The 26,275-nt window shown below is 33.9% G+C and overlaps 5 protein-coding genes and 1 pseudogene across 31 annotated transcripts; 1 reads left to right on the forward strand and 5 right to left on the reverse strand.

Annotated features, from left to right (window-relative positions):
* Window positions 1-140: 140 nt before the first annotated feature.
* On the reverse strand, window positions 141-6,071 carry LOC127263511 (pentatricopeptide repeat-containing protein At1g71210, mitochondrial). 5 transcript variants are annotated; one of them, XM_051292575.1, is made up of 6 exons: window positions 3,219-6,071; window positions 2,461-2,614; window positions 2,131-2,273; window positions 1,941-1,996; window positions 1,662-1,788; window positions 141-644 (listed from the first exon to the last, which is right to left on the reverse strand). In XM_051292575.1, exon 1 carries the CDS (start codon window positions 5,929-5,931, stop codon window positions 3,295-3,297), a length of 2,637 nt encoding a protein of 878 aa, XP_051148532.1. In that variant the 5' UTR covers window positions 5,932-6,071; the 3' UTR covers window positions 141-644; window positions 1,662-1,788; window positions 1,941-1,996; window positions 2,131-2,273; window positions 2,461-2,614; window positions 3,219-3,294. The 5 variants fall into 5 exon arrangements, with proteins under 5 accessions (XP_051148532.1, XP_051148533.1, XP_051148530.1 ...); XM_051292576.1 differs by lacking the exon at window positions 2,461-2,614 and having other exon boundaries at window positions 141-582; XM_051292573.1 differs by lacking the exon at window positions 2,461-2,614.
* A 1,090-nt stretch (window positions 6,072-7,161) lies between these two features.
* LOC127263513 (protein LAZ1 homolog 2-like) lies at window positions 7,162-10,618 on the reverse strand. Its single transcript, XM_051292581.1, has 9 exons — window positions 10,565-10,618; window positions 9,519-9,726; window positions 9,207-9,263; window positions 8,729-8,837; window positions 8,403-8,584; window positions 8,229-8,317; window positions 7,879-8,128; window positions 7,560-7,793; window positions 7,162-7,471 (listed from the first exon to the last, which is right to left on the reverse strand). The coding sequence occupies exons 2-9, from the start codon at window positions 9,666-9,668 to the stop codon at window positions 7,379-7,381; spliced, it is 1,164 nt and encodes a 387-aa protein (XP_051148538.1). The 5' UTR covers window positions 9,669-9,726; window positions 10,565-10,618; the 3' UTR covers window positions 7,162-7,378.
* Window positions 10,619-11,499: 881 nt separating this feature from the next.
* Window positions 11,500-16,338, reverse strand: LOC127263931 (uncharacterized). Of its 23 annotated transcripts, none has more exons than XR_007841582.1 (6): window positions 15,922-16,338; window positions 15,607-15,739; window positions 13,442-13,516; window positions 13,233-13,347; window positions 12,522-12,620; window positions 11,500-12,246 (listed from the first exon to the last, which is right to left on the reverse strand). XR_007841582.1 is itself a non-coding variant. In XM_051293250.1 (5 exons), the coding sequence occupies exons 1-4, from the start codon at window positions 16,272-16,274 to the stop codon at window positions 13,249-13,251; spliced, it is 660 nt and encodes a 219-aa protein (XP_051149207.1). In that variant the 5' UTR covers window positions 16,275-16,338; the 3' UTR covers window positions 11,500-12,246; window positions 13,233-13,248. The 23 variants fall into 23 exon arrangements, 8 of the variants coding, with proteins under 8 accessions (XP_051149207.1, XP_051149206.1, XP_051149202.1 ...); XR_007841581.1 differs by having other exon boundaries at window positions 11,500-11,964; window positions 12,136-12,246; window positions 13,233-13,516; window positions 15,922-16,335; XR_007841580.1 differs by having other exon boundaries at window positions 11,500-11,975; window positions 12,136-12,246; window positions 13,233-13,516; window positions 15,922-16,335.
* Window positions 16,339-18,708: 2,370 nt separating this feature from the next.
* LOC127263360 (protein TIFY 10a-like) lies at window positions 18,709-19,926 on the forward strand. The gene is made up of 4 exons (XM_051292344.1): window positions 18,709-18,948; window positions 19,056-19,116; window positions 19,203-19,396; window positions 19,504-19,926. The coding sequence occupies exons 1-4, from the start codon at window positions 18,798-18,800 to the stop codon at window positions 19,659-19,661; spliced, it is 564 nt and encodes a 187-aa protein (XP_051148301.1). The 5' UTR covers window positions 18,709-18,797; the 3' UTR covers window positions 19,662-19,926.
* A 1,219-nt stretch (window positions 19,927-21,145) lies between these two features.
* LOC127264034 (ubiquitin-like protein 5) lies at window positions 21,146-21,366 on the reverse strand (annotated as a pseudogene).
* An 825-nt stretch (window positions 21,367-22,191) lies between these two features.
* Window positions 22,192-25,859, reverse strand: LOC127264031 (oligouridylate-binding protein 1-like). The gene is made up of 12 exons (XM_051293368.1): window positions 25,753-25,859; window positions 25,112-25,164; window positions 24,592-24,694; window positions 24,440-24,516; window positions 24,281-24,342; window positions 24,109-24,199; window positions 23,926-23,998; window positions 23,804-23,834; window positions 23,614-23,736; window positions 23,427-23,506; window positions 23,176-23,349; window positions 22,192-22,491 (listed from the first exon to the last, which is right to left on the reverse strand). Exons 1-12 carry the CDS (start codon window positions 25,789-25,791, stop codon window positions 22,354-22,356), a joined length of 1,044 nt encoding a protein of 347 aa, XP_051149325.1. The 5' UTR covers window positions 25,792-25,859; the 3' UTR covers window positions 22,192-22,353.
* Window positions 25,860-26,275: the final 416 nt, after the last annotated feature.

Below are 26,275 nucleotides of genomic sequence, written 5' to 3' on the forward strand. Positions count from 1 at the left end.
AATATTAAAAATATCTTTACATTTGCACCAAAGTATTTTTGCAATTTTTTTTTTTTAATTTTTTTAATTTGTACTATATTTTGATATAATATTTAAAATTCAAATATAATAAATGAAATCTTAGAGCTAGACGGAGATAATATAATAAAAATAATCTCTACTTTAGTGCTAAAATATTCTTGTTACTTTCTCATGAGTTATAGATATACTTCTTTTAAATAAACTTTTAATGTGAAACTTGAGTCTCTCCAATGAGCCAAGCTGAGCTAAGCTAAGCCCGGCCAGTCTTTCGACTTGGGCCAATAGCTGGTCTCTTGTTCGACAGCTGACAAAAATGGAAGCCAAGCAACTGAAGGAGGATTCGGTTTGAACCAGATTTAGCACCATAACCAAATCCTACTAGCATTTTCTCGGCCAAACTTGTCACATAGAACTTACTTGCCTGGGGTGACTTTTTCGGCTGACATGGTTTCCAGGCTACTTCATTCGATTTGTGAGAGTTTACTCAGTACATACTCGAAGAGTAGCGGCTGTAAATTTCCATCGTTGAAAGAAAGAAATTCCAGTCCTTTCAAGTAGCGGCTGTAAATTTCCATGTTGAAAAAAAGAAATTCCAATCCAAGGATCATTTTTCCAACGCAAAGCTGACAATGAAACAATAATGCTCGATAAAACCAACATTATAGTCGACAAAAGATTCAACTTGATCATAAAAATTTCAGCAACATATTTTGTAATTTATTGAACATCCTGACTATTTCTTTGCCAGGACATAAGTTCAATTTTTCTCCAAGTTCTCAAAGTAGTGATCTAATTTCCCTAGTCTTGCACAATTTTGGAAAACAAAATGGGTTTGCTCACCCAACATGTTTTGGGTGGTACGATTCCCTATCAATATTACACAAAATATAATATATACACATAACATAATATATATTTTATTCACGATTTCCTATAAATGTTACAAAAAATATAATATATACACATAACAAAATATATATAATATATATTTTATTCACTCAAAAAAAGAAAGAAAAACAATTCAACACAAAGTATTAAATACTATATCCGTTCAATTCTAAGAGTCCTCGTTGATCTTTAAATATTAATTATTATATCAAAATATAGTACAAATTAAGAAAAAATTACAAAAATACTTCGATTAGTGTACAAAAAATTATACAAATATAGGAGTATTATTTTTTATATCACCGACGCAATTTTCATACTAACATAAAGTACACATTCATGGAAAAACACAAAGTGAGCAAACCTCAGCGAGAATCAAGAAACTAAAATCAAATGCATGAGATATACATTAGTGTGTCCACTCAACAAAAGAATAAAAAAAGACAAAACTTCCCGATTAATATTATAAAAAAATACAAAAATACAATATATACATAAACCTATACAACTCATAATATATGTATTGTGACATAAATTCAATAATTTATCACAATATTATTTCTTCATATTATCGACAAACTTCCCCATACCTAACATAAGAAACACCTCAAACTAAAAGCACTATACAAACACACTTCTCTATACCTAAAATTTCACAAGAAAATCGATAGCAACTCTAATGGATGATATCGGTCATTCTTCAAAGATGTAATGCAATGATAGAACAACAGAAAAGCATTGATTCGACTCACCTGAAAACACTATTCCGACTTCCACCATTTTGCGCTGCATAGTGTAGGACTGACTGCTGAAGCTGAATCGAGTGTAGACAGTGCTTCTTGGAGCGAAGAAAATCACATACAACGAGAACGATCAAGCCTGTTTCCGAAGAAAGAGGAATTCAAACTTCAGAAATACATGTGTATTAAACACCTAATAATGGTATTATACTTCAGAATAGAGTATTTAAAGCTCTCTACAAAAATGATAAAATTAATCCAATTTTGGAGAAAAAGACTGCACATACACACCTTTAGGTATCACCTGCACATTCGAGAGATTGTTGAAGAATCAGGACCCTTTTGCGCTACAGTAACACGTTAAACATACTGTTAAAATAAAAGCAAATATATATATATATATACACACATACACAGATATATGTATTCCGAGCTTATAAGGCACACAGAGAAGCATTGGAAGGAAATGTCGATGACTAACTTCTGGAATCATATATCTATGCACGAGGAACCATAGCCACGGCCCATGTGTATTTTTGTAGTTCGAATGTTCCTCAATCCCCTATAGATTCTCTTTCTGCACGATCCTAGAATACAGAATCGAGCCATTGCAGGATCTATAGCCTGGACAAACATGGGGACAAAAAAGAAAGAAAGAGAACAAATAAAATAAAAATCCACAGAATAGACAGGTCATAAAGAGATCGAAGCACCATATTCAAATATAAAGCATAATATCACAAGTGCAACATATAGAATTTTATGCTGAGAGGAAGAATAACAAGGAAAATAAAGTCCAATGCAATATTACCCCCTTGGTCACAAATCGAACTATCAGCATCAGATCATGAAGCTTAACCAACCAGTCTGTCATTATTCATCCAACAGACAGACATTTTTTGCCATGTAACTAAATATTTCACTTTGCCGTCTCCTGATTCTTTTTACCTCCATTTTTACTTCACCTAAGGCGAAGAGGAAAAGACAATTAATATTCCTTAATGACTGTTTGGTTTTTCCTTTTTTCTTTTTCATTGTGACCAAAGTTGCACCAATTACACACGTTCGGTTGGGGTTTTTTGTGAAGATTTTCTACTATTCATTACTCCACCCCCCCTCCCTCCACAAAAATCAAATCAAATTCTTATTATTTTAAAAACAACAAATCAATATCTATTTATATCAAGTCAATCAACTGTTCAAATTCAAAATTTTTACTGTTTAAAACCCAAACCCAATGCCTAAACGATCAAATAAACACAAATTAAAAGAGCATATGCTAGAAAAAGAAATCTATTACTCACTTACCATAACAACTAACAAGTTAATTCTATAAGATATTAGTTAACTATGAATCAGCTCAAAGTCGGTTATTAAATTCTTCAAACAAACACAATGCAATTATCATAATACTTGTGGTAGAGATAGATATAAAGAAGCAAACACAGAACTAACTCAACTCGATCTACAATTTCATTTCAATCAAATATACAACTATTAAATAATCACGAGCACAAACACAATTAAATAACACAAAATTATAACGAGTCTTACAATTTACTCGCTCACCAGACTTGAAAGGCAGAGCAGCTCAGGGCATTATTTTTGTACGCTTCCAGCATAGGAGCATCGACTTTTCATTTATTTAAAGTAGTCTTATTGTGGCTTCAGTTACCTCAAACCCTTTCTTAAGCATCTCATCCCTCCATTTTCTACACTCCTCAAACCGTCCTCCTTTGGCTAAAGTATGGACAATTATATCGTAAGTCCATCTGTTTGGTTCATAGCCTTTTTCAAGCGATTTATTGTAATATTCTAATGCATTGTCGATTCCATACATGCTCATTCTTCTCAACAGGATATTGATGGTGTAAGTGTCTATGAGGAAGCATTCGCCAATCAATTGTTCCAACTCCTCTGTGTCAACACCTCTAATAGCACCGGAAAATACACCAACCATGTGACCCAACATCCAACATGCCGGAGTTAGGTGTTCTCTGCGACTTAAATAAGCCCAAGTATAATATAATTCCCTGCTCTTCAAGGCATTTAACAGAAAAACATTCCCAATAAAGGAAGAAATCGGACGGCCCATTCGAGTCATTTCATTGACATACTCTATAGCTTTTTCATAATGCTTTATATCACAGTATGCCTTCACAAGTGCCTCGTAGCATTCGACTCTTGGTTTTAACAGTTTTGCCTTCATAGAATCCATCACCTGTGATGCGTGGTCAGGTTTCCCGATCCTACAAAGACCAACAACAATAGCCCGCCACAATTTCTTATTATTCCATTTAGTGGACATCTCACTGAATATATGCAAAGCACTGCTGATTCGGCCAGTGTTTAGATGACTGAAAAACAGTAGAATGTGAGATCTTAATCCCGGTTCCACACCACTTCTTTTCATCATTTCAAATACATGCCCGGCTAGTTCAGGATTACCCGCATAGCCAGCCCCATCAATGAAGAAATTGTAAATGACAGAGGGGGTCAGCTGTTGGCGAGCAAGTAGCATCTCAAGGAGTTGCAGAAATTTATCCTCGGGATTATCCATTCTCAATAAGCAGGCTAATGTCTTTCTAAACAGCAAGCGCTTTGGCATATAACCATTCTCTATCATGTCTACGAGTATTCTTACAGCAATATCACCTTTTCCTAACTCAATAGATCCTTTTACCAGTTCGTTGCGAGTACCCTGCCCAAATTCCTTTTTTGTCTGCTTAAGCATGTCGTAGATCATGTACCCTTCTTCAACTCTCCTCGCCTTACAGAGAGCTAACACAAACTTGTCATACGCCATCTTATTGGGCATGATATTCTGATCTATTACAAAAGAAACCAAATCCTTCATCTCATCAAGCCTTCCTTCCCTGCATAGAGCATCGGCAACAATCAAGAGTGTCTTCGGTCCAGGTATATAACCATGTTCAATCGAACTCCTCATTACATTATAAGCTTCATCGACACGAACACCCCCAACAAGACTATTTATAAGATAATTATACGCCATATAATTAATAGAAAGGCCAAACTCAGATCTTGAGTCAAACAACTCCAAAGCAATGTGCATTTTTCCCACCTTACATAAAAGGCACAATATCGAATTCATAGTAACGTTATCTGGTACTATTCCTCTTTCTTTCATGTCCGCCAACAAATCAAACACATCCTCGATCCTATTCTGCCTCAAAAGCTTTCCAATCAACATGTTATAACGAAAGACCTCGGGAACATACCCTTCTATCCCCTGCTTATCCTTCAAAAACTCAAGAGCTGCATCGAGCTTCCCAGCAACAACAAGGTGCCTAATCCATACACCGTAGGCATGCTCTGTCGGCACCAAACCATTACTTCGTAACTCCTCGATAAGCATTCCAGCTCTCTCGAACTGATTTTGCTTACACAAGGCGTCGACATACGTACCCACGGCAATTCCATTTATTTGTCCATTTCCATCCTGAGCAAGATTGTGCAAATACTCAGACGCCCTCTCTAACTTATTCTGTTTACAAAAACTCTTCATCATTATCGAATGTGTAATATCATTCTGGAACCCCCTGTTTCGAATTTCATTTGCCACCATCTCCACCACATCAAAATAGCCATGCTCAACCAGTGAATTCATAAGCACATGATATGAAAACATGTCCAAATCCACACCAAGGAATCGCATTCTACCAAACATTAGAAGTGCAGTCTCACATTTTCCAGCTATAGCATAACCAATTACTAAGATGTTGTAATACCTGATCTTACGAGCGTAATTCTGCTTCACAAAGACTTCTAAAAAATCTAACATTAAGCTCATTAGCTTCGCCTTGGATAGGATCCGAAACATGGCATCGAAAGAGGCTCTAGTGTGGTGAAACCCTGGCTGCCTGCCCGCCCAATCGAAGAATTTCAAGCAAGAAAGAACGTCTTTCGGATCGTACCTCAATACATCGAGGACTAGGGATTCGTCGAGGTAGAGATTGAGTGAGGAAAGGGAGGAATCCATCGAAGCCTCCTCTTGTGTGCGGAGTATTTCGTAGATACGGTCGAATAGGGGAATCTTCCGAGTCATGAACCATTCGCGAAAACAATTCACAATCTCACTCCGGCGTATCTCCGATTGAGATCCACTCAAATCCGTCGTTGAGAGAGCGTAGGGTTGGATCGAACAGTAGGAGGAGGAAGAGGACGAGGAGGCGATGAGGAGGTGCGACACAGCGGCATTGAAGGCCGAAGGAGAGAAGAGAAAGGCACGCGTCTGCCGGGCGCATCTGAGCGTTAGCATGATTTGTACCTCGGAATCCGGTCGGAGGTTATAGGGAGGCCGTGGACTGATCGGCGGTGGAGTAAGGGAGGCTCCACGGCGGCGATGGAGGATAAGTATTTAGGCAGGGTTTAGACTTAAGACTGCACTGCAAATCGGTACCGCACATACAGTATTGTGTGTCATTTTTTATTTTTATCTATATATATATTTTAATAAAATTTATTAAATTAAAATATATTTAACAAAAAATTAATTTAATTAAGTACATAATACTCCCTCTGTTCCATTTATTTTTTTGCACGGAGTTATCTAAATATTAGTATTGTACTGTAATAATATTTGTAATGTTAAAATAAATAATAGAATTATTAAAAACAAAATGAATATGATGAATCAAAATAGAAAAATAGTTGACTGTTAACGAACCGAGAGGGACAATATAACATGTCCACTCAAAACTTTTCAAAAAATACATATTTTTATCAATATTTAAAATTACATATTTAGTTTATATTAATTATAAATAAATAAACATATTTCTTTTTTATTTACTTGTACACATACTTTAAGAAATAATAATATTTTAATTATAATTGGTATCTTAATGAATTTTTGCATGATGTGATGTAAAGTTAAGATATTTGTGAAAAAAAGTGAAATATTTAATGAAATATTTACTTTAGAAATATGTATATTTCTAGGTGGACGGAAAAGAGTAATATTTATGTCATATAATACATATTCTATATTTTTTAATTATATATATTGAATTTATTTTAAAATTATTAATATTATTAATTACATAACAAAATAAAAAAAATATATTATAAACTATTATTAACTAATTAAACAGTATGTGTAAATTAATTATATGTATTTGTAATATATATTTATAATTAAAATACAAATTAAAGATAATTTTGTCGTTAATTTATAATTATTTTTATTAAAATAAAAAATAAATATTTTTAGCGGATATATGTTTGATTCTTTTGTTAAACAATAGAATATACGCTTCTTTCGTCGCTCATTCGTCCTAAAACAAAACAAAATTATTATTTTTTTATTTGTTAATTGAACTATCATATTATATCTTTACAATTTACGACATATTATTATACAATAATATTATATTTTATCTATTTTTATCTATTTGTATTAAATACAATATAATATTAATATTTAAAAGCTTACATGAAAACAAAAAAAATAAATTTAAAAGCTTACATGCAAAAGAAAAACCAAATGTTCACCTATGTAAAAAGAAATATTGATAAACAAACTTAGAAATTTATATAAAATAATTGAGATGAACAAAATTGGAATCACTCAATCAAGCATAGGACTAACCTGAGCGTCAGACTTATTTAGCTTTTGCTGTCTTATACTTGAGGTGTCCTTTATCGAATGCTTAGTTCATCTTTCCTTGACTCGATCTTCTTCCTCTTTCGATCATCAAACACGTCTATATGTGTTGGAAGTTCTCCTGAATCTTTGTCATGCCTTCGTGCACAGGTTCGATCGCCTGGTTAATTGTCAGCACCACGTCGTTCACCACCTGCCGATCGATCAGTGAGTTAGACACCATAAATAAAATTTTAAAAAAAAATAGATATTTGATTTAATATTTTGTGAGACTAGATAACTTTTTGGCCGCCCTCGACAACAATGTCATGAACGCTTTCTTTAATGCTCGTCCCGGGAGATTCCACTTCAGTTTTCTGCTTTTCCACATCTGCTGGCGAATCCTCGCCGCCTCCTTTTATGTCGAGCGCAGCAGTTGTCGCCGAGGCTGAAAAATGCTCGTAGCCGGAGACATGGACGTAGTGATAAGGCTTGGCAGAGAATACAAAAATGTGAGCAACAGCTGCTATAGCCATCTGTTCAAATGTAAAACAGATCATTTAAAAATGGCGTCGAATTTGAATTTGAATTTGAATTTGAATGATACCTCCGAACGCATACCTCGATGCAGATGAGAAAATCCTGAAGTCCAGTTTGAAGTTTGTCCTGTTTAGGAAGAACGCCGAAAGTGCATAGCAAGACAATGACAACACCTTGCCACCATGTCGCGAATACAATGGCTTTAAAGCTGATAAATTTAGCGAGTGGTTTGATCGGTTCAAGCCTGTCGTGAATTACGTTGTAGAACCTAATGAGGCAATACAACGCCCACATTTGGCTGAAATTCAAAGCTACCGTTATGTACGGGTACCTGAAGTATAAACAAAAGCTCGATTTAGGCAACCTTAAAACCAGACATGAAAAAAAAGGCGCGAGCCTCAAAGATTAAGGACACATGCATATATACATACCCATAGTACCATTTGAACTCCCTGTCACCGTACACTCCACATAGCTCGAGGATGAGCGCTAAGAATGCGCAGAAAGTCTTGAGAATCATCTACGAGCAAAACTCAGGAGAGGTGTCAAGGATGACCAAGAAAGGCGAAAACAGAAATGCATTACAACAAGTACTGAGGTTTTACATATTGCACGAGACCAAATTTTATTATTGCGAATAATTCTTTTCCAAGAACAGACGGCCTGAAGATGAAGTTGCGAAAAGTTTTATGTCGTAATTTAGGATTCGATTTCCCTTCTAGCAGTGGCTTGCTACCTTGTCCTCTAGCCTGGTCTTCAAGAAAATTTATGGCTTCTGTTTCACCACCTGTCAAATTGTATCCTTGTAACTGAACTTAATCTAAATCCCGATATCTTGCATTTTTTTCTGTTGCTAAATATAACAGCATAGCAACTCGGAGCATAAATCGAGAGAATGAGTTCTAAAACATTTAAGTTACAGTGGCCTCACCAAGACAAGCAATCAAATAGCTCCCAAATGAATAGAGAGCAAATGCTTCATAGCAACTCCTCAATATGCCACAAGCAACGGATAGCTTTGCATCCCACAAGGATATAATCTGCAAAAGATCGGAAATGGATCAAATTAACACGTAAACTCGAGAACTGTGACAAGATGAAATCTATCATTCTTTGTTTTCAATTTTCCAGCATATAGAAGCTCAGCATTCAGTGGTTTTATTATAAAAGTATTCACTTTTGAATACTATGAACATATATTTCTATACAAGACTTTTTGGCTAGGATTCTAACAAAAAACACTTATGCATATCGAAGAATTCCATGTAATTAGTATAGTGTTAGATGATAAAAACTGCATCTGAACTGAGCTTCCTGAGGGAAATTGTGACTAGTTTATGCCGTGACGTTTTGAATTGCAGAAACAATGTGTACCGATCTAAATTGCTCATGAACTGTAAGATTCTTACCGATTCAGTAACATAGACAGGAACCATAAAAATAACAGCAACAATCCATTTTTGCTCCTGTTGTAAGAGTAATCAAAGATGGTCAGTTTACATTGCACTACATACATGTATTGCTCCTCACTCAACACTAAATATGAGTACAAAACACATCAATCTTCATCAATGAAAAAGTGAAATCAATCCTCAATTATAAAAGAGGATTAAACCATATATCCAGGTGTATCCCCATAATAATAAAACCTGAAAGGACAAGCCTCAACATATTTGAGTGGAGTTGAACTATTACAAGAAACACGATTTCAAGGAACTTACCGAAGGTTTAGTGTAGAAGCTGAGATGTTGGAAAGTAAGGAGGAGAGAAAGGAATAATGCTACAAAAACAAAGCACCCTGCAATGAGAATGGCTGGCAGATGAAGGTATTTGTATATGTGGCGATGCATAAGCAACTCTGTTATCGCCATCAACTATCATGCTCTAGGAAGTTCCTCGACTACGTTCAGGTCAAATGAGGGATCTAATCTGCCATTATAGAAAGCAAAGAACAAATAGTACAAAAAGTGATCAAAGCACCCAATTAAATGTAATTGTGTAAATGGCATTAAGAAAGATTAGGCCCCATTAACACAATTTATATAGAGCTTCAAGTTTAATACATCCAATTAGAGAAGGGATATCATTTGTACTTCTCCGACACATATATGCAAACAAACACATATATGAGTCTTTACTTATACCTACAACTGTTCTTTTCAGAAACAAAAAAAATCAAATGTTGTATAGATTTGGAAGATTTCAAGTCCAACAGATTATTGTAGTCATCGGCTATGTCCATGTCCATCCAAACTGTAAGTTTCTTCATTTATTTGCTTTTATTTCAAAAGTTCCACATGAAATTTCAGTATTCAAATTTAACAATGTAAACATATGAATCGGAATCCCAACTATAAACATTTCACTCAAAATCTGGAAATTGAGGTTATCGATAAAGAATAAGTCTACACAGAAATGAAATTCCACAATAATATTGCTCTAATTTAGGCATTAAAAAAACAAAAAGGATTTTCTCCTATTTCATAAAAGCCAATTCTCTAGGGATTCCGCGATTAACTTCTGGATTTCTCGTACTCCCCAACGCCAAATCTTCCACACATATTACTGAATGCGAGAAATTGAAGAGAACACACAACTATTTCCGCGCACACGCAATTTTGAAACTTATGCCTCATCAGAAAACGGTGAAAAAAAACGAAGAACGTACACAAATAATCTGTAAACCAAACGACGATCCAAAAGTTCGATACACAAACTGCATTTTTTATAACGAAAGCGGAATTGATCAACAGTTGCAGACACGTACTTTGGACTTGCAAGAATTCCACGAATCTGCCGGTGGAAACTGGTAACAATTTTGTGCGACGAATCAACGAAATGGATTTTGAGTAACTGTAGAAGGGCATAGTTATATGCATGCAGACTTGCACGATAAAAAGGCAGAACACGTGACATCCGACGTGGAAATCTTTAGAATTTAAGCTGCAATTTTAAAAAAAAATTAAACAACTATTTCCATCTTAATTGACCTTTAAAAAAACAAAAAAAATAAAAATGTGTTTGCGTATGTACTCACTCCGTTCCCACTTGAAAGGGGTGTTGTGGTTTTATAGATAATAATATTTTATTTATGGGTAAAATTGTGTAACAAATTTTACAATTTTTGCTATGTAAAAGGTAATTTATGTGTGTTTAGTATGTTTGTAATTTAAAGAAAAGTTAAAAGATATTTTAATATTAGTATATGATTAAAAAAAAAATAATATTTTAGAGTGAGACATAAGTTGTAAAATTTTATTTTGAATTGAGACGGAATGAATATTTTTTAAAATTGAAAATCATATATTCAGAGTTTGTTTGTTTGTTTTGTTTATTTTGATTTGAAGGAAAATATATCAATTTTTTTAGAATAATGTATTGATTTTTTTTAATAAAAAAAACACACTCTAAATTCAAATTAGATTTCGAGTTCAATGGTACCTTTTAAGGCTTAAATAAATATTAAAAAAAAAAAAAAAAGGAGAATAACTATAACGATTGAACTTTCCTTTGCATTGCATGCTAAAAGTTGAATGTTTGATTTCCTTGAAGTGTATAACTAGGTGTGTAAGTGCAAAAAAAAAACATAAAATGAAAGGGTTTTATTAGATCGAATTCAACACTTTGATTTTAATTATTTTACAATGCAACTATATACTATATACGAGAAATTGTGTCAAAACTAATATTTAAACAAAAAAATAAATAAAATCGAAACTCCAATAGACAAAATAAAGTAGAAAGCACAAGGCTTGTCTTGTACACAGGACTCGCCTAATATGACTTATTTTACTAGCAATTAAAAATTTCTCCAATATATACACTCGAAGAGTAACTAACAGCTGCAGATTCACACATTCTTTACTCATTAAACACAAAAGAATCTGTTCAATGATAATCTATCATCCTCACCAAACTTATCCCTATTTTTGATCCAATTATGGAGGAGTGGTTCAAACCAGTCATGCCTAAAACTTGCATCTCCATTTCCATGTCTTTGCTTTTCCATCCAATGAATGTACGAATGTCCTTCTGCATTAACAATTTCGGACTGCGGCCTTAAAAACCACAAACAAATCCTCGAAATGAAACAAACATCCGTCGACATTCTTGATTGCCATTGCCAGCCACTGTTAGGCAGGCCTCATCACCGTCATGTCACACAGCCTGTTTTCGAGCTGCTAGAGCCTGTTAGACTGGGAGCCAATGTTATTTATAACTGATAGAACTTTTTTCATTAGTGTAGTCGAGGGATTCGGAGATATTGAAGTTTTAAGAAGATGAAGGTATGGATTGATATATAGCAGGTAAGATTTGATTGTATTGTTTCTTACTGACCTTTTGTTCGGGGGTTTGGTGATTCAGATCTTTAGTCGGATCAAAAGCAGGATTCTTCACGGAAAGGATAATCCAATCAGGCCGGAGCCGGTGGGAATGGCGCGCGATTCCCTGGAAAACAGTGGTTCAGAAGAATTTGGAGAAGGCAACAAAGAGCTGAAGATAATATTAGATGGCTATAAGCATGTCCCTCTCGATTCGACCATTTCCAGGGAATCGAAAAAAAAGCAGTATATGTCATTGATGGAGAAGCTCTTGGACACCTTACCTGAGGAGGAAATGATCAAGATTAAGTATGTAATACAAGAGTCAGAAAATAAAGCCGATGACTCAACAATGGAGAAGGTTCGTTCTCGCTTTCTAACACAGTTTTACAAACTCATTACCTCAAATGTCGCCATAATTCCAAATTCTCCGACAGATATCGAGGTCTATGCTTTGCAAGAAGAAACATTGCTACACACAGAAGTACCTATATTCCGAAACTGAGGAAAGGGAGGCCAGGCGCGAGAATTGGATCAAAACAGACTCAGAATGTAAGTAAACAACATAACCCCTAAAAACTATTCTGCAGATCATTTGTAAGTTTACAATTTTCTTTAATTACAGATATTGTTTTAGAGCTGTGAATCGAATGCTCTATACATCCCAGAGTCAAGGCAGGTATCCACTAAAAGCTTTCGAGAGTTCTATAACAATTTTCATCTCCTGAGGAAATAACAGTATCCTCAGATCATTGGTTTACATTGTATGGTTCGTAAGAAACTCAACCAAGAACAAATTGTACGAAGAAAATATGTAACACAGCCTGAAAAGGCTTTAAAGGCCAACAGAACAATATGAAGAGCATCGATCAAGCAGGGATAATATTATAGTCTGAATCTTCTGTACATTTCGATAATTACATATATATGAGGAATCTAACAACTAGCGATTTATGTATCCAACAAGCAGAAAAAAAGTGCACACATAAAGACTAATAATTGTAGTACAACTCAGGAACTATAAAACATCAGTTGCTACGATTTCCACATACAAAATGAACAATGCAAGCATTTTAGTCAGGGAAGGTGAGCATGGAGATGAGAGGTGCGTACTTGGGAAAACGTGAGATTAGCTCAGTACGAGCTGCCATCTCAAAGTCATCGAACTGGAATGCAGGGGCGCAAGTGCATCCAACAAGAGAGAAGTGCTCTTCAGGATTCCTTGAAGCTGTTTTAACAGGTGTAAGTTCAGATGATACTACGAAGTCCTTAGTGGGGAATGCGCCAAACCAAACATTTGGCGGCACTATATGCTGCATTACTTGATCATCAGCAAGAAGATCCGGTCCAAGGCATGTGAATTCAATGCTCCCGTCATCGTCATGTAGCTCCACCACCTTCATTGGATAATAAAAATCAGCATCAAACAAAATTTACAATAAAATACATAAGAAAAATATATAGAATCATTCAATCCAATAAACTGTAAAAAAATAATCAAAACTTAATAAAATAAAAAATCTGATAAATAATTTTTTCCATCATGTTTCATTTTCATCAGTTTCTTCTATTGTACGGGTGTCACCTCGTACAATATTTTATCCCTCTATTGAGCTACTCAGCTAAAAATAGCTATATTATAATAGTATAAAATCTATATTTGCCAAATAACAAATATACTATTATGTTGTAAGATTTAAACCTATTTATAATATATATTATTCAATTTAAAAGGTGTTCTGCTATGCTCCGCAAAAGCCGTTAATGTGTAAGAGAAACATCGCAGAGCGGCGGTAGCGGCATACTGCTGCTCTGTTCCACTACACCACTATTTGCATACTATTGACAACTATGCTTCACACATTGAACAATTGCAGAATAAATCATAAAGTAATCCAATTCTAAGGAGATCCATAAAAACAACAAACAAATCTCAAAATTATATACCTTAAACAAACAGGGAAGAAGAATGTAGATTTAATGGTAGAATACGACAATGAACAGACACATGGAACCCCTGAAACTCCCTTGGAGAGCAAGAACCAAGTATTACAATTTCTAAGATGATTGCAAAGATAAGAATGCTTTAAAGCCCTTCCTCGATGGCACTCCTCAGATCATACCCTTTTATATAAAGTTTTACTCATTTATAAAAACATTCCAAACAAAAAATAAAGAGAGAATTGACAAAAAGTTATTTAAAGTAAAAAAAAAAAGTGATCCCATTGAGAAAGAAATTAATAAATTTTAGTTATATTGAAAAAAAGTCATCAATATTGGTCCAAATATAAACAATTGAGTAAAATGTTTTTCAAGTCACTTAAGGAACCCTTTTATCATTTCAGGATCACAAGTGGACTCTTTTAGAAATATTCCTGCAAATTCAAATTTTTGGCAAAAATTAGTCCTTCGGTATTGGAATTGCATGCTTGGCACCCTCGTGCAACTATGGTACCAGATGATTATTTGTGCAAAAAAATTTAAGTTGGGAGATTATTTTATACAAGGCACACTTATGGTCCTAAAATGATAAAACGAACATGAAAAGTTAAAAAGTTAGTTTACCTTAAACAATTTTATTCAGTTTTGGTTTAGCCATTTTTAAACACAAGAGAGAATTAAAAAAACACGCCATTAAAGAACACGCTCTTGTAACCGTGTTTAAATGCGGCAGAATATTAAAAACACGATCAAACACACCTTACAAAACAGGTGTTTCATATGCCCTATTTTGTCGTGTCTCAATTGAAACACGGCCGTGTACAGCCTAAAAATAGGACATATTTCATCTAACATAGCCGTGCATGAATACAGCCATTTTCAGTTTTTTTGGCACGCACATCCATCTATGTACATAAACACGTCTGGTGTTCAAACACAGCCGTGTACTAGTTGGAACACAGGCATGTTTGTTGTGACATTTCGTTGCTGACGACTTAAACACGTCTAAAAAATTACTCTAAAATAATAAAATAAATAAGACCAAGGGAGTATTACTTTTTACAAATTGCTGAAATAGAGAGGGCAGACAGAAAGTTAACATGATCTTTGGCCAATCTCCGTAGCATTGAAATGTAATGTTCAGGATTACAGGATCCTGCTCTTTTCTAGATTCAAGAAGGTATATCAAACTTTAAGGAAGGATACAAACCAGCTGATTTGGGACTGAACAAAGCTCGTCATATTGGCCCAAAAACAAACAAAGGGTCTAAATACATATTCTCTCTTGTAAAACATTGAATCAAATAATTAACTTTTTACTATCTTTCAAATTTTCAAAAACTCCAAAAATCAGTGTCTAAACGGAGAGAATGATGTGTTGATCATTCCATAATCCAGCAATATTTGGATTCAAATACAAATTTCGAAAAAGTGTCCTAAAAACGATAATTTATCCAAAAATTCCCCAAAATTACTTGTAAGCAACGGACACACTAAATTTTTATCACCCAAAATTTGGCAAAACGTAAGCATTAAGATATGATACCGTTATAGGCTCCCCGAAGTAAAAATGCCAGACTTCGGCACACGGGATTCGATGGAGGTGGGAAAATCTTCCAGAAGGCAGCAAGTAATAGATGCACGTACTGACGGGCCGATCCACCTTATCTGCATCAAAGCTGAATACTCAGCAGAATTTAGAAACTGTTATTGCGGCATTTCTTCGAACACCGTTAGGGTTCAATCTTATACCACAATCCGATAATTGTTAAGGATCAACAGACAACAGGTTTATTATGCCTACCAATAATGATCAGAGAAAAGATGTAGTTGAAGAAGATGAAGGACAAACAAGGCTTACACTGCGCAGGGAGATGCGTTTTGGAGAGAATAATCGAAGTGTCTCTGAAAGTTTCCGAGTAAAGTCCTCCTTCCGGATTCGGCTTCAGATTCAACTTTGCTATGATCGCCGACTTCGTAACTGTTGTCGAAGCCATGTCTTCGTGTATTGAAGCTCGATCGAGGGTCCAAGCTGCAGTGCTTTTGACAGGTTTCGGCAAAGTAATTTGACCGCAAAGTTTTTGCAGAAATGCCACGACAGTACAATTCTACTGATGTATTAATAACCGATCCATTACCCTTACAAAATTTCAAGTTTCCATTGTCAATCCCCGTTTGTGCTTGGAGAAAAATGTCATTGAGCTCTAGCAGCATCCCGATTGGGGAATGGCAGACTGGTGCTAACGATGGACCGGATACGAATTGAATTGAAAAATATTGCAGAAGAGGAAATTAGGTGTGTTTGTTTGAAGGATTTTGGAGAATTTTCACTATTCATTCAATTTTTTCCCCCCAAAAATATCAAATCAAACACCTATTTTTCATTTTTTATATTATACTAAAAATCAATTTTACATTCAAAACATCACATCAAACCCTATTTATATCACATCATACAACTATTCAAATTCAAAATTTTTACTATTCAAATTTCAATCCAAAATCCAAACCCCTAAACCCAAACCCCCAAACAAACACACCCTAAGTAGATAAAAAGGTAAATGAAAAGTAAGAAGTTGAGTTGAAAAATAAAAATGAAAAGTCCGAAAAAAAAATTACAATATGAATTTAAGAATTTAAACTCATAAACATAAATAAAATATAAAAATTACTTCTTTCGTCCCTTAACAAAATATTCATTTTTCATTTTAATCTGTCTCATAGCAAAGTATTCATTTTTTTTTAATAACTGTACTATCTACTTAACATTACAGATACCTTTACAACTTAAAATATATTACACAAATATCATTATATTTATATCACACCAATAAGTTATTTTAGTCATTTTTATTTTATTCCTACTATATTTCAATATAATACTAATATTTCTAAAACTACATGAAAAAACAAATGAATACCTAATTATGACTTTTGATTCACTTATTTATTATTTTAGTATAGTAATCGGAGATTTTCATTAAATAGTCTTATAAGTGAAAAATTTTCGCGTTTAGTATGTGATGCTTATGTGGCACTTATGTAGCATGTTGGCGGACATTTCATCAGATGAGTGTCACCTGAATAATTTTTTATTTTTTATTTGTAATTTTGGTATTAACATGTCAAAATAAAAAAATGAATACTTCTTTTATTGGAATAAACAGAAATGATAAAAAAATACTTTAAGTTGGATTAATATTGGCCAGTGAAAATATGTAAGATCGCTATGATATTTTTGTCATTTATATTTATGCATAAACTAATTATACATGTAATAATATATTTGTAATTTATATAAAAATAAAGAATACTTTATTATTAGAATAGAATTATTTTTATTATACTCCCTCCGTCCAAGCTAAAAGTATACAATTACTTTTGGCGCGGAGATCAAGGAATAATAGTATTTTAATTATAGGGATAGACAAAAGTAGTAAAATGACATTTTTGCCCTTACTTTTTTTGGTATAAAAGTAATGATGTGATGTAAAGTAGGGGTATTTGTGAAAAAATTGGATATTTAATGAAATGATTACTTTGTAATTGGACGTCCCAAAATAGAAATGTGTATACTTTCTGACTGGACGGAGGGAGTATTAGAAAAGAAATACTCCCTCCGTCTCAAACATCATGCAATATTTTTGTTTGACACGAGAATTTAGGTGGAGAGTATTTAATATAATAATTTGAGATAATTTGGATATTAAGTGATGCGATTTGAGAGAGAAATTATTATTTATTTTTTTATTTGACTGTGATGGGATAAAGTAAAATATATATTAATATATGTATATAAATATTATTAATTATTTTTAAATTAAAAAATATTGCGAGTTGGGAAAAAAAAACTGTTGTAAGATATTTAGGACGGAAGAAGTACTTTGTAACGGATAAGTAAAAATTTTAAAAATATTGAAACTGAAATAAAAAAATATATGTGAATTGATATTTTAGAAGAAATTGAATAGTGGGAAAATCATATAAAATGTTGTATAAAGAAGATTTTTTTAAAAAAAAATTAATTAACTAAAAGGATTAAAACCACAATAAACATAGGCTTAAGTTAGGTACTTAAGAAACGAATACAAATCACAATAGCAAATAGTAATGACTTAAACTAAGTCAATGTTTGGACTAGTCACTAGAGCACGAGCCGACTATAGAAATGGTAAAACCTAATAACTAATTAATTATATTGCAATATAACCACGTGTTTTTTGTGTTTCAATTTTTAAAATGATATAGTGACTGATTGATTGACTTGATATTCGATTTGATCCGACGGTTCCCAACACAGTAGTGGCAAAGATGTAAATAGTGTTAGAACGAAGGGCCTTTTCGATGTACGAAAGCTGCACGAACTTCGATACCGCTTTCTTTACTATTCACGAAACAATAAACGTTGGTTTTCTAAATATATAAAATATTAAAATAATAATAAAAAAAATGATGAAGAATATTCATGAGTGGTGCTGATTAGGATCTGTTTGGAAGGTGCAAAATTACAGCTAGTCTGAACTGTCGGCTATGGGGACCCGCAGCTTTTAAAATTCAAAATCCATGTGTTGCTCGTGCTCTTTATTGTGACATCCAAACAGGGCCTAACTCGTCGTATGTATATATATATATATCTTTATATGTGTGTATGGCAATGCTCATTTCATTCATAATTGCTTTCCGTTTAGTTCCAACTGGTCAATTGTGGAGGCGATTGTTGTTCTCGCCGGAGAAGAGATGGATTCGACGGGAAAAGCTTTTTCCGGACGGAGATCTAATAACTTCTCGCAGACGTGTAGTCTTCTGAGTCAGTACTTGAAGGAGAGAGGCAGTTTCGGTGACGTCACACTTGGCTTGAATCCGAGCTTGGCGACGGATGAACGCAGAGGTATGAATGTGTGGTTTGGAAGATTTTGATTCGATGTAGGCTGCATGACTGCATCGTGTAGCTTGAATTTGTGATTTATTTATTTATTTTTGCTCGATTTTGAACAGAAACTATGGAATTGTTGCCGAAGCTTGAGAAATCGAACCGAACAGGTGCTGGAGAACTGAGGTGAGCTGCGTTTCTGTGTCTAATATTCGATTGGTGATTTTGTCGAATTCGTTAGGTTAATTGGTGAGTAATTTGTGATTTCGTAGTGGATCGGCGGAGATCGGTCAGATGATCATATTTTACGGCGGTCAGGTGATGGTATACGACGAGTTTCCGGCGGAGAAGGTGGAGGAAGTCATGATTCTGGCCAGGAATTCCAGCGCCGCCTTTGCTCCGCCGAGTCCGGCGGAATCCGCCACCAGCACTCCTCGCCTCCACCATTCCGATATTCTGGCTTCCGGTAAGCAATTTTTTTATCAAATCTCCATTGTAGATCGAGATTTAAATGCTTGAGATTCACATCAACGTTGGATTTCTGTATACCTAAAAGCTTATTTTGGATTTCAGATTTACCGATCACGAGGAAGAGGTCGCTGGCTCGTTTCTTGGAGAAGAGGAAAGATAGAATCGCGGCTAACGCGCCGTACGAGGCGAGCAAGCCGGCTCGGCGCGAGCCGTGGCTCGGCTTGGCTCCGGAGCTCCCGGTCCAACGTCGCCGCCTTTAGTCCTCCTAAAATTGTATGCTTCTTGTAATTATTTATTAACTTGTAGTCTTATAGTAATAATTTTTATTTAAAGTTTTACTGTTTACCTTATGGGTATTAATGCTTTTATAGTTTTAGGGCACGTGCAATTTAGGGTGCGGTGATCACCTTTTTTTATTAATTTATTAGGCGTGGGATTCAGCTCGGGGAGATCTAAATGAGATATTATAAGATTAGATTTGTTGTAGAAGAATTATTTGAATTATATGTAATTTTGTTGTATTAATATCCTAGCTTGGATCGGGTGTTGATTATTTTAATTATTTAACACCTAATTACATATACTCGTATTAATTATATTATTTAATAATGCATTAATATGTTGACTGAGTCAAATCAGTATGATACTGAGTTGATTCAATTAACAATTGATATAGAATATATATTAAATATTTGAATAGCACATTATATAATTATATGTATTAAAATATATATTGATTTTAGTTAAATATATTTTAATTTTAATACAATTGTAATTTGATCAAAATAGCAAATGTTCATAAAGAAAATAACAAATCATCACACAATATATAGTACATTATGCAGCACTATATATATGATATATGTCTTGTGATGATTTACTAATTGTTTCAAATTAATGTGCTAATTTATTAATGTACTATATATTATGTGATTATTTGCTAAATTTTTTGTGTTAATTTGCGGATCTCTTGTTAAATATAATAGGTTATACTTCTTCCTTCTAATAAAAATTTGTCTACTTTCCATTTATATTTGTCTTTTATTTTTTTATTTTTTTATTTTTTCATTTAATAAAAGTTATATGATTTTTTATATTTTTTATTATAAACAATGAAAAAAGTAATAAAAAGTATCAATCAAAATCTTATGCATTAAAATTTGTTTTGAAATGTTTTGAATACATTTTTGTAAGATATAAGAAGTATCTGATTTTTTTTTTTCGATAAATTTTAATAGACATCTATGGCATATTTATGTATTTGTAAAAATCTCTCATATTTAATTTATTGTATACTTAACAGATATAATATTAGTTTTTTTTTTTTTTTTTTTTTTTACGTAAAATCCTTAATCTATTCATAATTAATGGAGCATTTTTTTTGAGTCTATTGTAAAAAGTATATTCAAATATTTTATAAAAAATATGTAAATACTTTTGTACGGTTGTTCGAAATATATATTTTTTAAGTTGAATTCCTTACAAATGTTATCCTATTTTGTGGTGGTAAAATTGAATTTCAATTTCATTTATATATTTTTTTTATTAATGTAATGAGAAATTATTTATTTCAAATATATTATTTATATCTACGAGGATTTTTTTTTTTTCTATAAAATGTTTAGAACCCATTTATAAGAATTTTGTGCAAATTTTTTTATATCATAACATAAAAATTTACAATCGCTATTCCTTAAATACACTATAAGTAAATCTCCGGTCGAGCTTAATACACAGTAAACAGTTAGTTATAGTAGAGCTCGAGGCTCACGCTGTCGTGGATCTCATAGTCCTTGAGGGTGATGTGGTCCTTGTAGATTGTGTGGCATTTTGGATCTTGATCTTGTCGGCGCGAGTGCCCGTCTGCGCTGCGACGAGCTTATTCAGGTCTCCGACAGTGACGTCGTCGTTGCACTTGACGCCTACTTTCTTCCCCAACCGATCGTTCAGCACCACCTCTATCATAGTTTTCAAGCTAACCCTAACCCTAACCCTAAATTAATTGAAGATAATGAAATTAAAATCCCCAGCTCTATTTATAGATTTTAATTAATTAATTTCCCCAACCAATTTAATTACATATAGGAAACGAATTGGGAATTTCTACGACCCAAAGATACAACACACAAGTTTAGTGAGGTATAACTACCTACCTACCTAAGTAACTGTAATGCTCTTCTTCTTAATATCAAGTGGTTAACTTGCTCTATTTTGTATGAATATGTTTACATACTTTTTTAGTTTTTAGCATATTTATTGTCAGTATTTCTTTTTTAAAGAATATTTCACATTAACTACTTACACCCGGCATTGAGATAGAAATTTTGAAAGTTTTGAAAATATTTTAGAAAATAGTAAAAATTTTGATATTTGATGTGATATTTTGCAAGTAGAAAAAAATTATTGAAATTAAAAAATAATAATAAAATCTGTCTCTTTAAAAAAATTTATATTCTTATCATTATTTTTTATATTATATGTAATTTTTTAAAAAATTGAATAATACATTTAAAATTTTGAATAATTAACCACCCCTAATAGTTTAATAAAAATAATAATTATTATAAATATTTTATTTAATTATTCAAATATATTAATCCATTTACTTATAAAATCCAAAATTAAAAAATTTATAAACCTTATAATTTTAATTATATTATATATTGAAAAAATAAATGGTCTTCGCCAACTTTTTCTCGGCCACTGAACAAAAGAATGTTCATTGATTGTGTACATGTCAAAAAAGCAGGCGTGAAAGAATGTGATGTATAGCAATGTGGGGTGCCAATATGAGATCCTTAAACGAAAACACCTAAGCTAAGATATGTACAAAACAAAACAAATATCATCATACTAACACCAATGCATTCACTACTACATTACCAGTTTTCGACAATGACGACGATAACGGGCTTAAGCGCATGCAAGTCGCTCGATGATCAACGATCGAGTTCAATGTCCAAGTTCCCGAAGGTGAGCCTTCAAACGACTATGCGCTCGCACTCGTATTAATGCTGCATTTGGCGCAATCTGTGGAAGTAGAGGGAAAACCAACTGGTCTATCGGAGTAGGCGTCTTACTCCACGTGCACTACAAGATAAACATTCGTTTGTTATACATACATATATATACATATATAGAGAGAGAGCGCTGCACTTAATGTGTCGAATGAATTATAGATAGTACATATACACTATAAGATAAACATTAGTTGGTTTTATAATAAATATATATACGGTTGTGTCAATACTACAACTCACTACAGATAGTACATGATATGATAATAGACAATACAATTTATATTAATATAATATAAATACAACACACGAAGTAACAATAGTTTACACAACATATACTACTATTCATTTCAACACATAATAACAGATAATATATATGAAATAAGACTCTTACTCCACATGCACTAAAAATTACATGATACGATAATAGGCAATATACAACCTATATTAATATAATAAAAATATAGTAAATGAACTAGCAATACATAAAAATAATTTACACAATACGTACATCTTACTATTGATTTCAGTACATACTATATGTTCATACAGTACATTCTATATATACAAATAAACAACACAACACGTGATTTCAAATAATACGCTATGTTATTTGAAAACATGTGATGTCTTGCTGGATTTTCATGTGCTGATTGAATAAATCGGTTTCCAATCAGCATGGTAACTAGTCCCGTATATACAGATATACGGTATGTCGCATCCATAATTACTCGTGAATACCGTATAGATACAATACCTGTACTGTTGAATCCATAAGCATTTTTCCGGATCCCTCCTTAATAGCAACAGCTGCTTCATACTGACTGCAGAACCTTACGTAGCCGTAGTTCTTGCCCGGTACAACGTGGGCTAATTCAACTCTTCCGGAGCCAAGATTATCGAAGAAGTTTCGCAGGAGTTCTCCTGTGACCTGCAGCAGCATACGTAAATGTTCGTTAGACTTTTCGCGACGCAGGGCAATATGATTAGATGCCGGGAGGTGCTTACGCCGGGAGCAAGATTGGAAACATATATATAGGTGAACTGTGGATCGATCCGTTCCTCATTGTCGACATGGAATGGGTATACTGCAATAACACATCAAAATAAGCAGATAGTTAACGCAGAAATCTACATACGAACCCAGGACATGAATGAACGGTAACAAGTTCATATAAACAGGGAAGGGAAGGACCTGGTAGTCCAAGCGAAGTTGTTTCGGATAAATGTTGTAAACCGAAAACCGGAGTATGCATGCCTGGTACAGCATTATCTTCCACCAAAGAGCACTGAAGTTGTGTGCCCTCAAGCGTTGTGCCTGTTGTACAAGAAAGATCGATTTTTCTTTTCTGCAATCGGGGAAAAAAATTGTAAACATTTCTCACCATTCAACTCATTCGCGGCCCTATAAGCATGCTGAGAAGCACAAGCAAGAGGAAGTTAGATAATGATCGATAAGTAACAACCAAAAAGTTCAAAGAAAATGTCGAAATAAAAACTTGCAAACCTGTTGGCCGCGGTAAGAAACCATACCAAAGCCAAGTGGCAGATTGTTCTCATTCACCACGATCTTTGCCTCACTGCAATAGGTAAAAAAGGTACACTTCTTTGAAATCCTTCATTTGAATGATTCGGCGGGAAAGACAGGGGATGTTGCTCTAAAGGAAATAAAAAGGCAGTGCTAACGTACACACAACTGTCGTAAACAGAAAAGTATGCAAATAGCACATCGACAGTAATCCCTGGCAAAAGATTACGAACAATAACATAGAAGTAGCCAACTGCATCGCCGGGGAGGGGGTGGTTATTATATAAAAATGTAACAATAACGATGGAAATGGTAGGAATAAAGGGAAACATACTTGTTTTGATCTCCCGCCAGTCTCTAGGTTCTGGCCAGCAGACTAGTAAGGGCCTTTGGAGACTGAAAATAGCATATTAGCCCGAACAACAAACCGAAAATATTAAAAACAAAATAGATGCACCAATAATGTTTCTGTATATCTACAAGTTCTACTCACAAGCGGCTTCCATTCAGAACTCCAATAGCAATTATAGCTGACTGTCGATTAGAAAAGAACACATGACCGTAGTGTAACTGCAGTATAAGGAGCCATTAATATGTAGACAGCTGATTGAAAATTTATCAAAGAATTCAGAGAGTTTAACACACCTGATCGTTGTGAGTAATTTGGCATCTATGAACGGGACCAGCTATACTGAAATAATCCCCAAGAATTTTTTCGGTAACATCTGGATGAAGATTGCCAACAAAGCTGCATTGCAGTGGATATACAGATTTTAAGATTCGAATCAGAATGGCAATAACAAAACAATTCTTACTGAAGTAAGTTAGACAAATACACAGTCCCGAGTCTAAATTCTTAATTTATACACAACAGGCTATTCAGAACACATCAAGATTACCAACCAATTATAACATATTCATTGCTTTTTTTTACAAAAAGTATCGATATGCTTATGAATACTATAAAGAACTGAAATGTGCAATGTCTCACACTACCTCCCAATAAACTACGAATACATTTTTCTGATATATAAAGATTAATAAGCGACCTTATCAAGAACAAAGCTATAGTATAATGTTAAGGCACTAATCAACATTTCGAAAAACCAACATATTATCTTAAAGAAATAAAAAGAAAGGAAGGTAAGTAGAATAAGGAACTCACACACGGCAATTCCCACTGGGATTGGGCCCATGGAGAAAACTTTCTGTTGCCACCTGTATATAGTTAATTAAGTAGAAGAAACCACAGGTAAATACAAAACTTGTTCTTCACGAAAGTGAAAAGAAACATCCAAAAAACTATCTATAGATTCTTCATAGTTCAACAGATCATACAAAGTGCAAACCCAAATTCTTACTTTTTTTCTTCCATTTTGGTCTCTTGAATTATCCTTCGCATTTTAAACCAGTAAATTGGTAAAACTAAAACAATGTTACGAATGTTGTAACTCAGTCTCGACTGAAACAAGAATCAGAAACGATACTGAAGCATTCAAATTTCAAGCCGCTATAGATGAACACAATCATAATCATCAATAAGCATCAAAATTAACCAAAAAAACAAAAAGCCAGTGATTCTTCACGTAACCGCTGCCATTGTAAACAACTTCAAAATCAGTTGGTTTCGAATTTTCCCCTAGTCAATTGCTCCAAGAAACATTGTATTCAATCAAATAATTACAAGCCACAAGCGTTGATAAACCTTACATTTTACTCGTGAGCTACACATCTCACGTTACATTTTACGAAAATTGGAAAAAATAAAAAATAAAATACAAACATAGAAATGCAGGGAGAGTGAACCTGAGTCCATGGAGGAATTCCGAGCCCTTCTGGATCCATTACGATGCAGAAATCTCAAAAGTGAAGATTCGTCGAAGAAGAATAGCAAATATCGTTACACAGTGAGCAGTCTGGCTATTTTTATTTTTTTTTACACAGTGAGCAGTCTGGCTATTTATACGATTATATCCCAGGGGGAAAACCGTTCCTAACAACTTAAATTGGGTTCGCGGTTTTTTTATTTTTTTGTAGTGTTAAAAATAAATAAAATGACAAACAAATTGCACGAACATGAACCGGACCGAGCCCAGTTCTATTAAGGTTGGGCCAGAGTATCTGGGCCGGGTCCAGTAACACGGGTCGAATAGTGGTACTCAACGAAACCCGGTTGCACGGGGAGAGCGATGCAGGTGATTACTCCCCCCTTGAGCTATAAAATACACCCTGAACGCAGGCGGTAACGATCTCTCCTATTCTTTGTTGTTCTTCGTTCTTCAATTCTTCATTCTACTTCTCCGAAGAGACTTCTTTGACTTTTGAGGGT

The sequence above is a fragment of the Andrographis paniculata genome, unplaced genomic scaffold (genome assembly GCF_009805555.1).
Source record: "Andrographis paniculata isolate CXL003 unplaced genomic scaffold, ASM980555v1 Contig69END, whole genome shotgun sequence".
Taxonomy (NCBI): Eukaryota; Viridiplantae; Streptophyta; class Magnoliopsida; order Lamiales; family Acanthaceae; genus Andrographis; species Andrographis paniculata.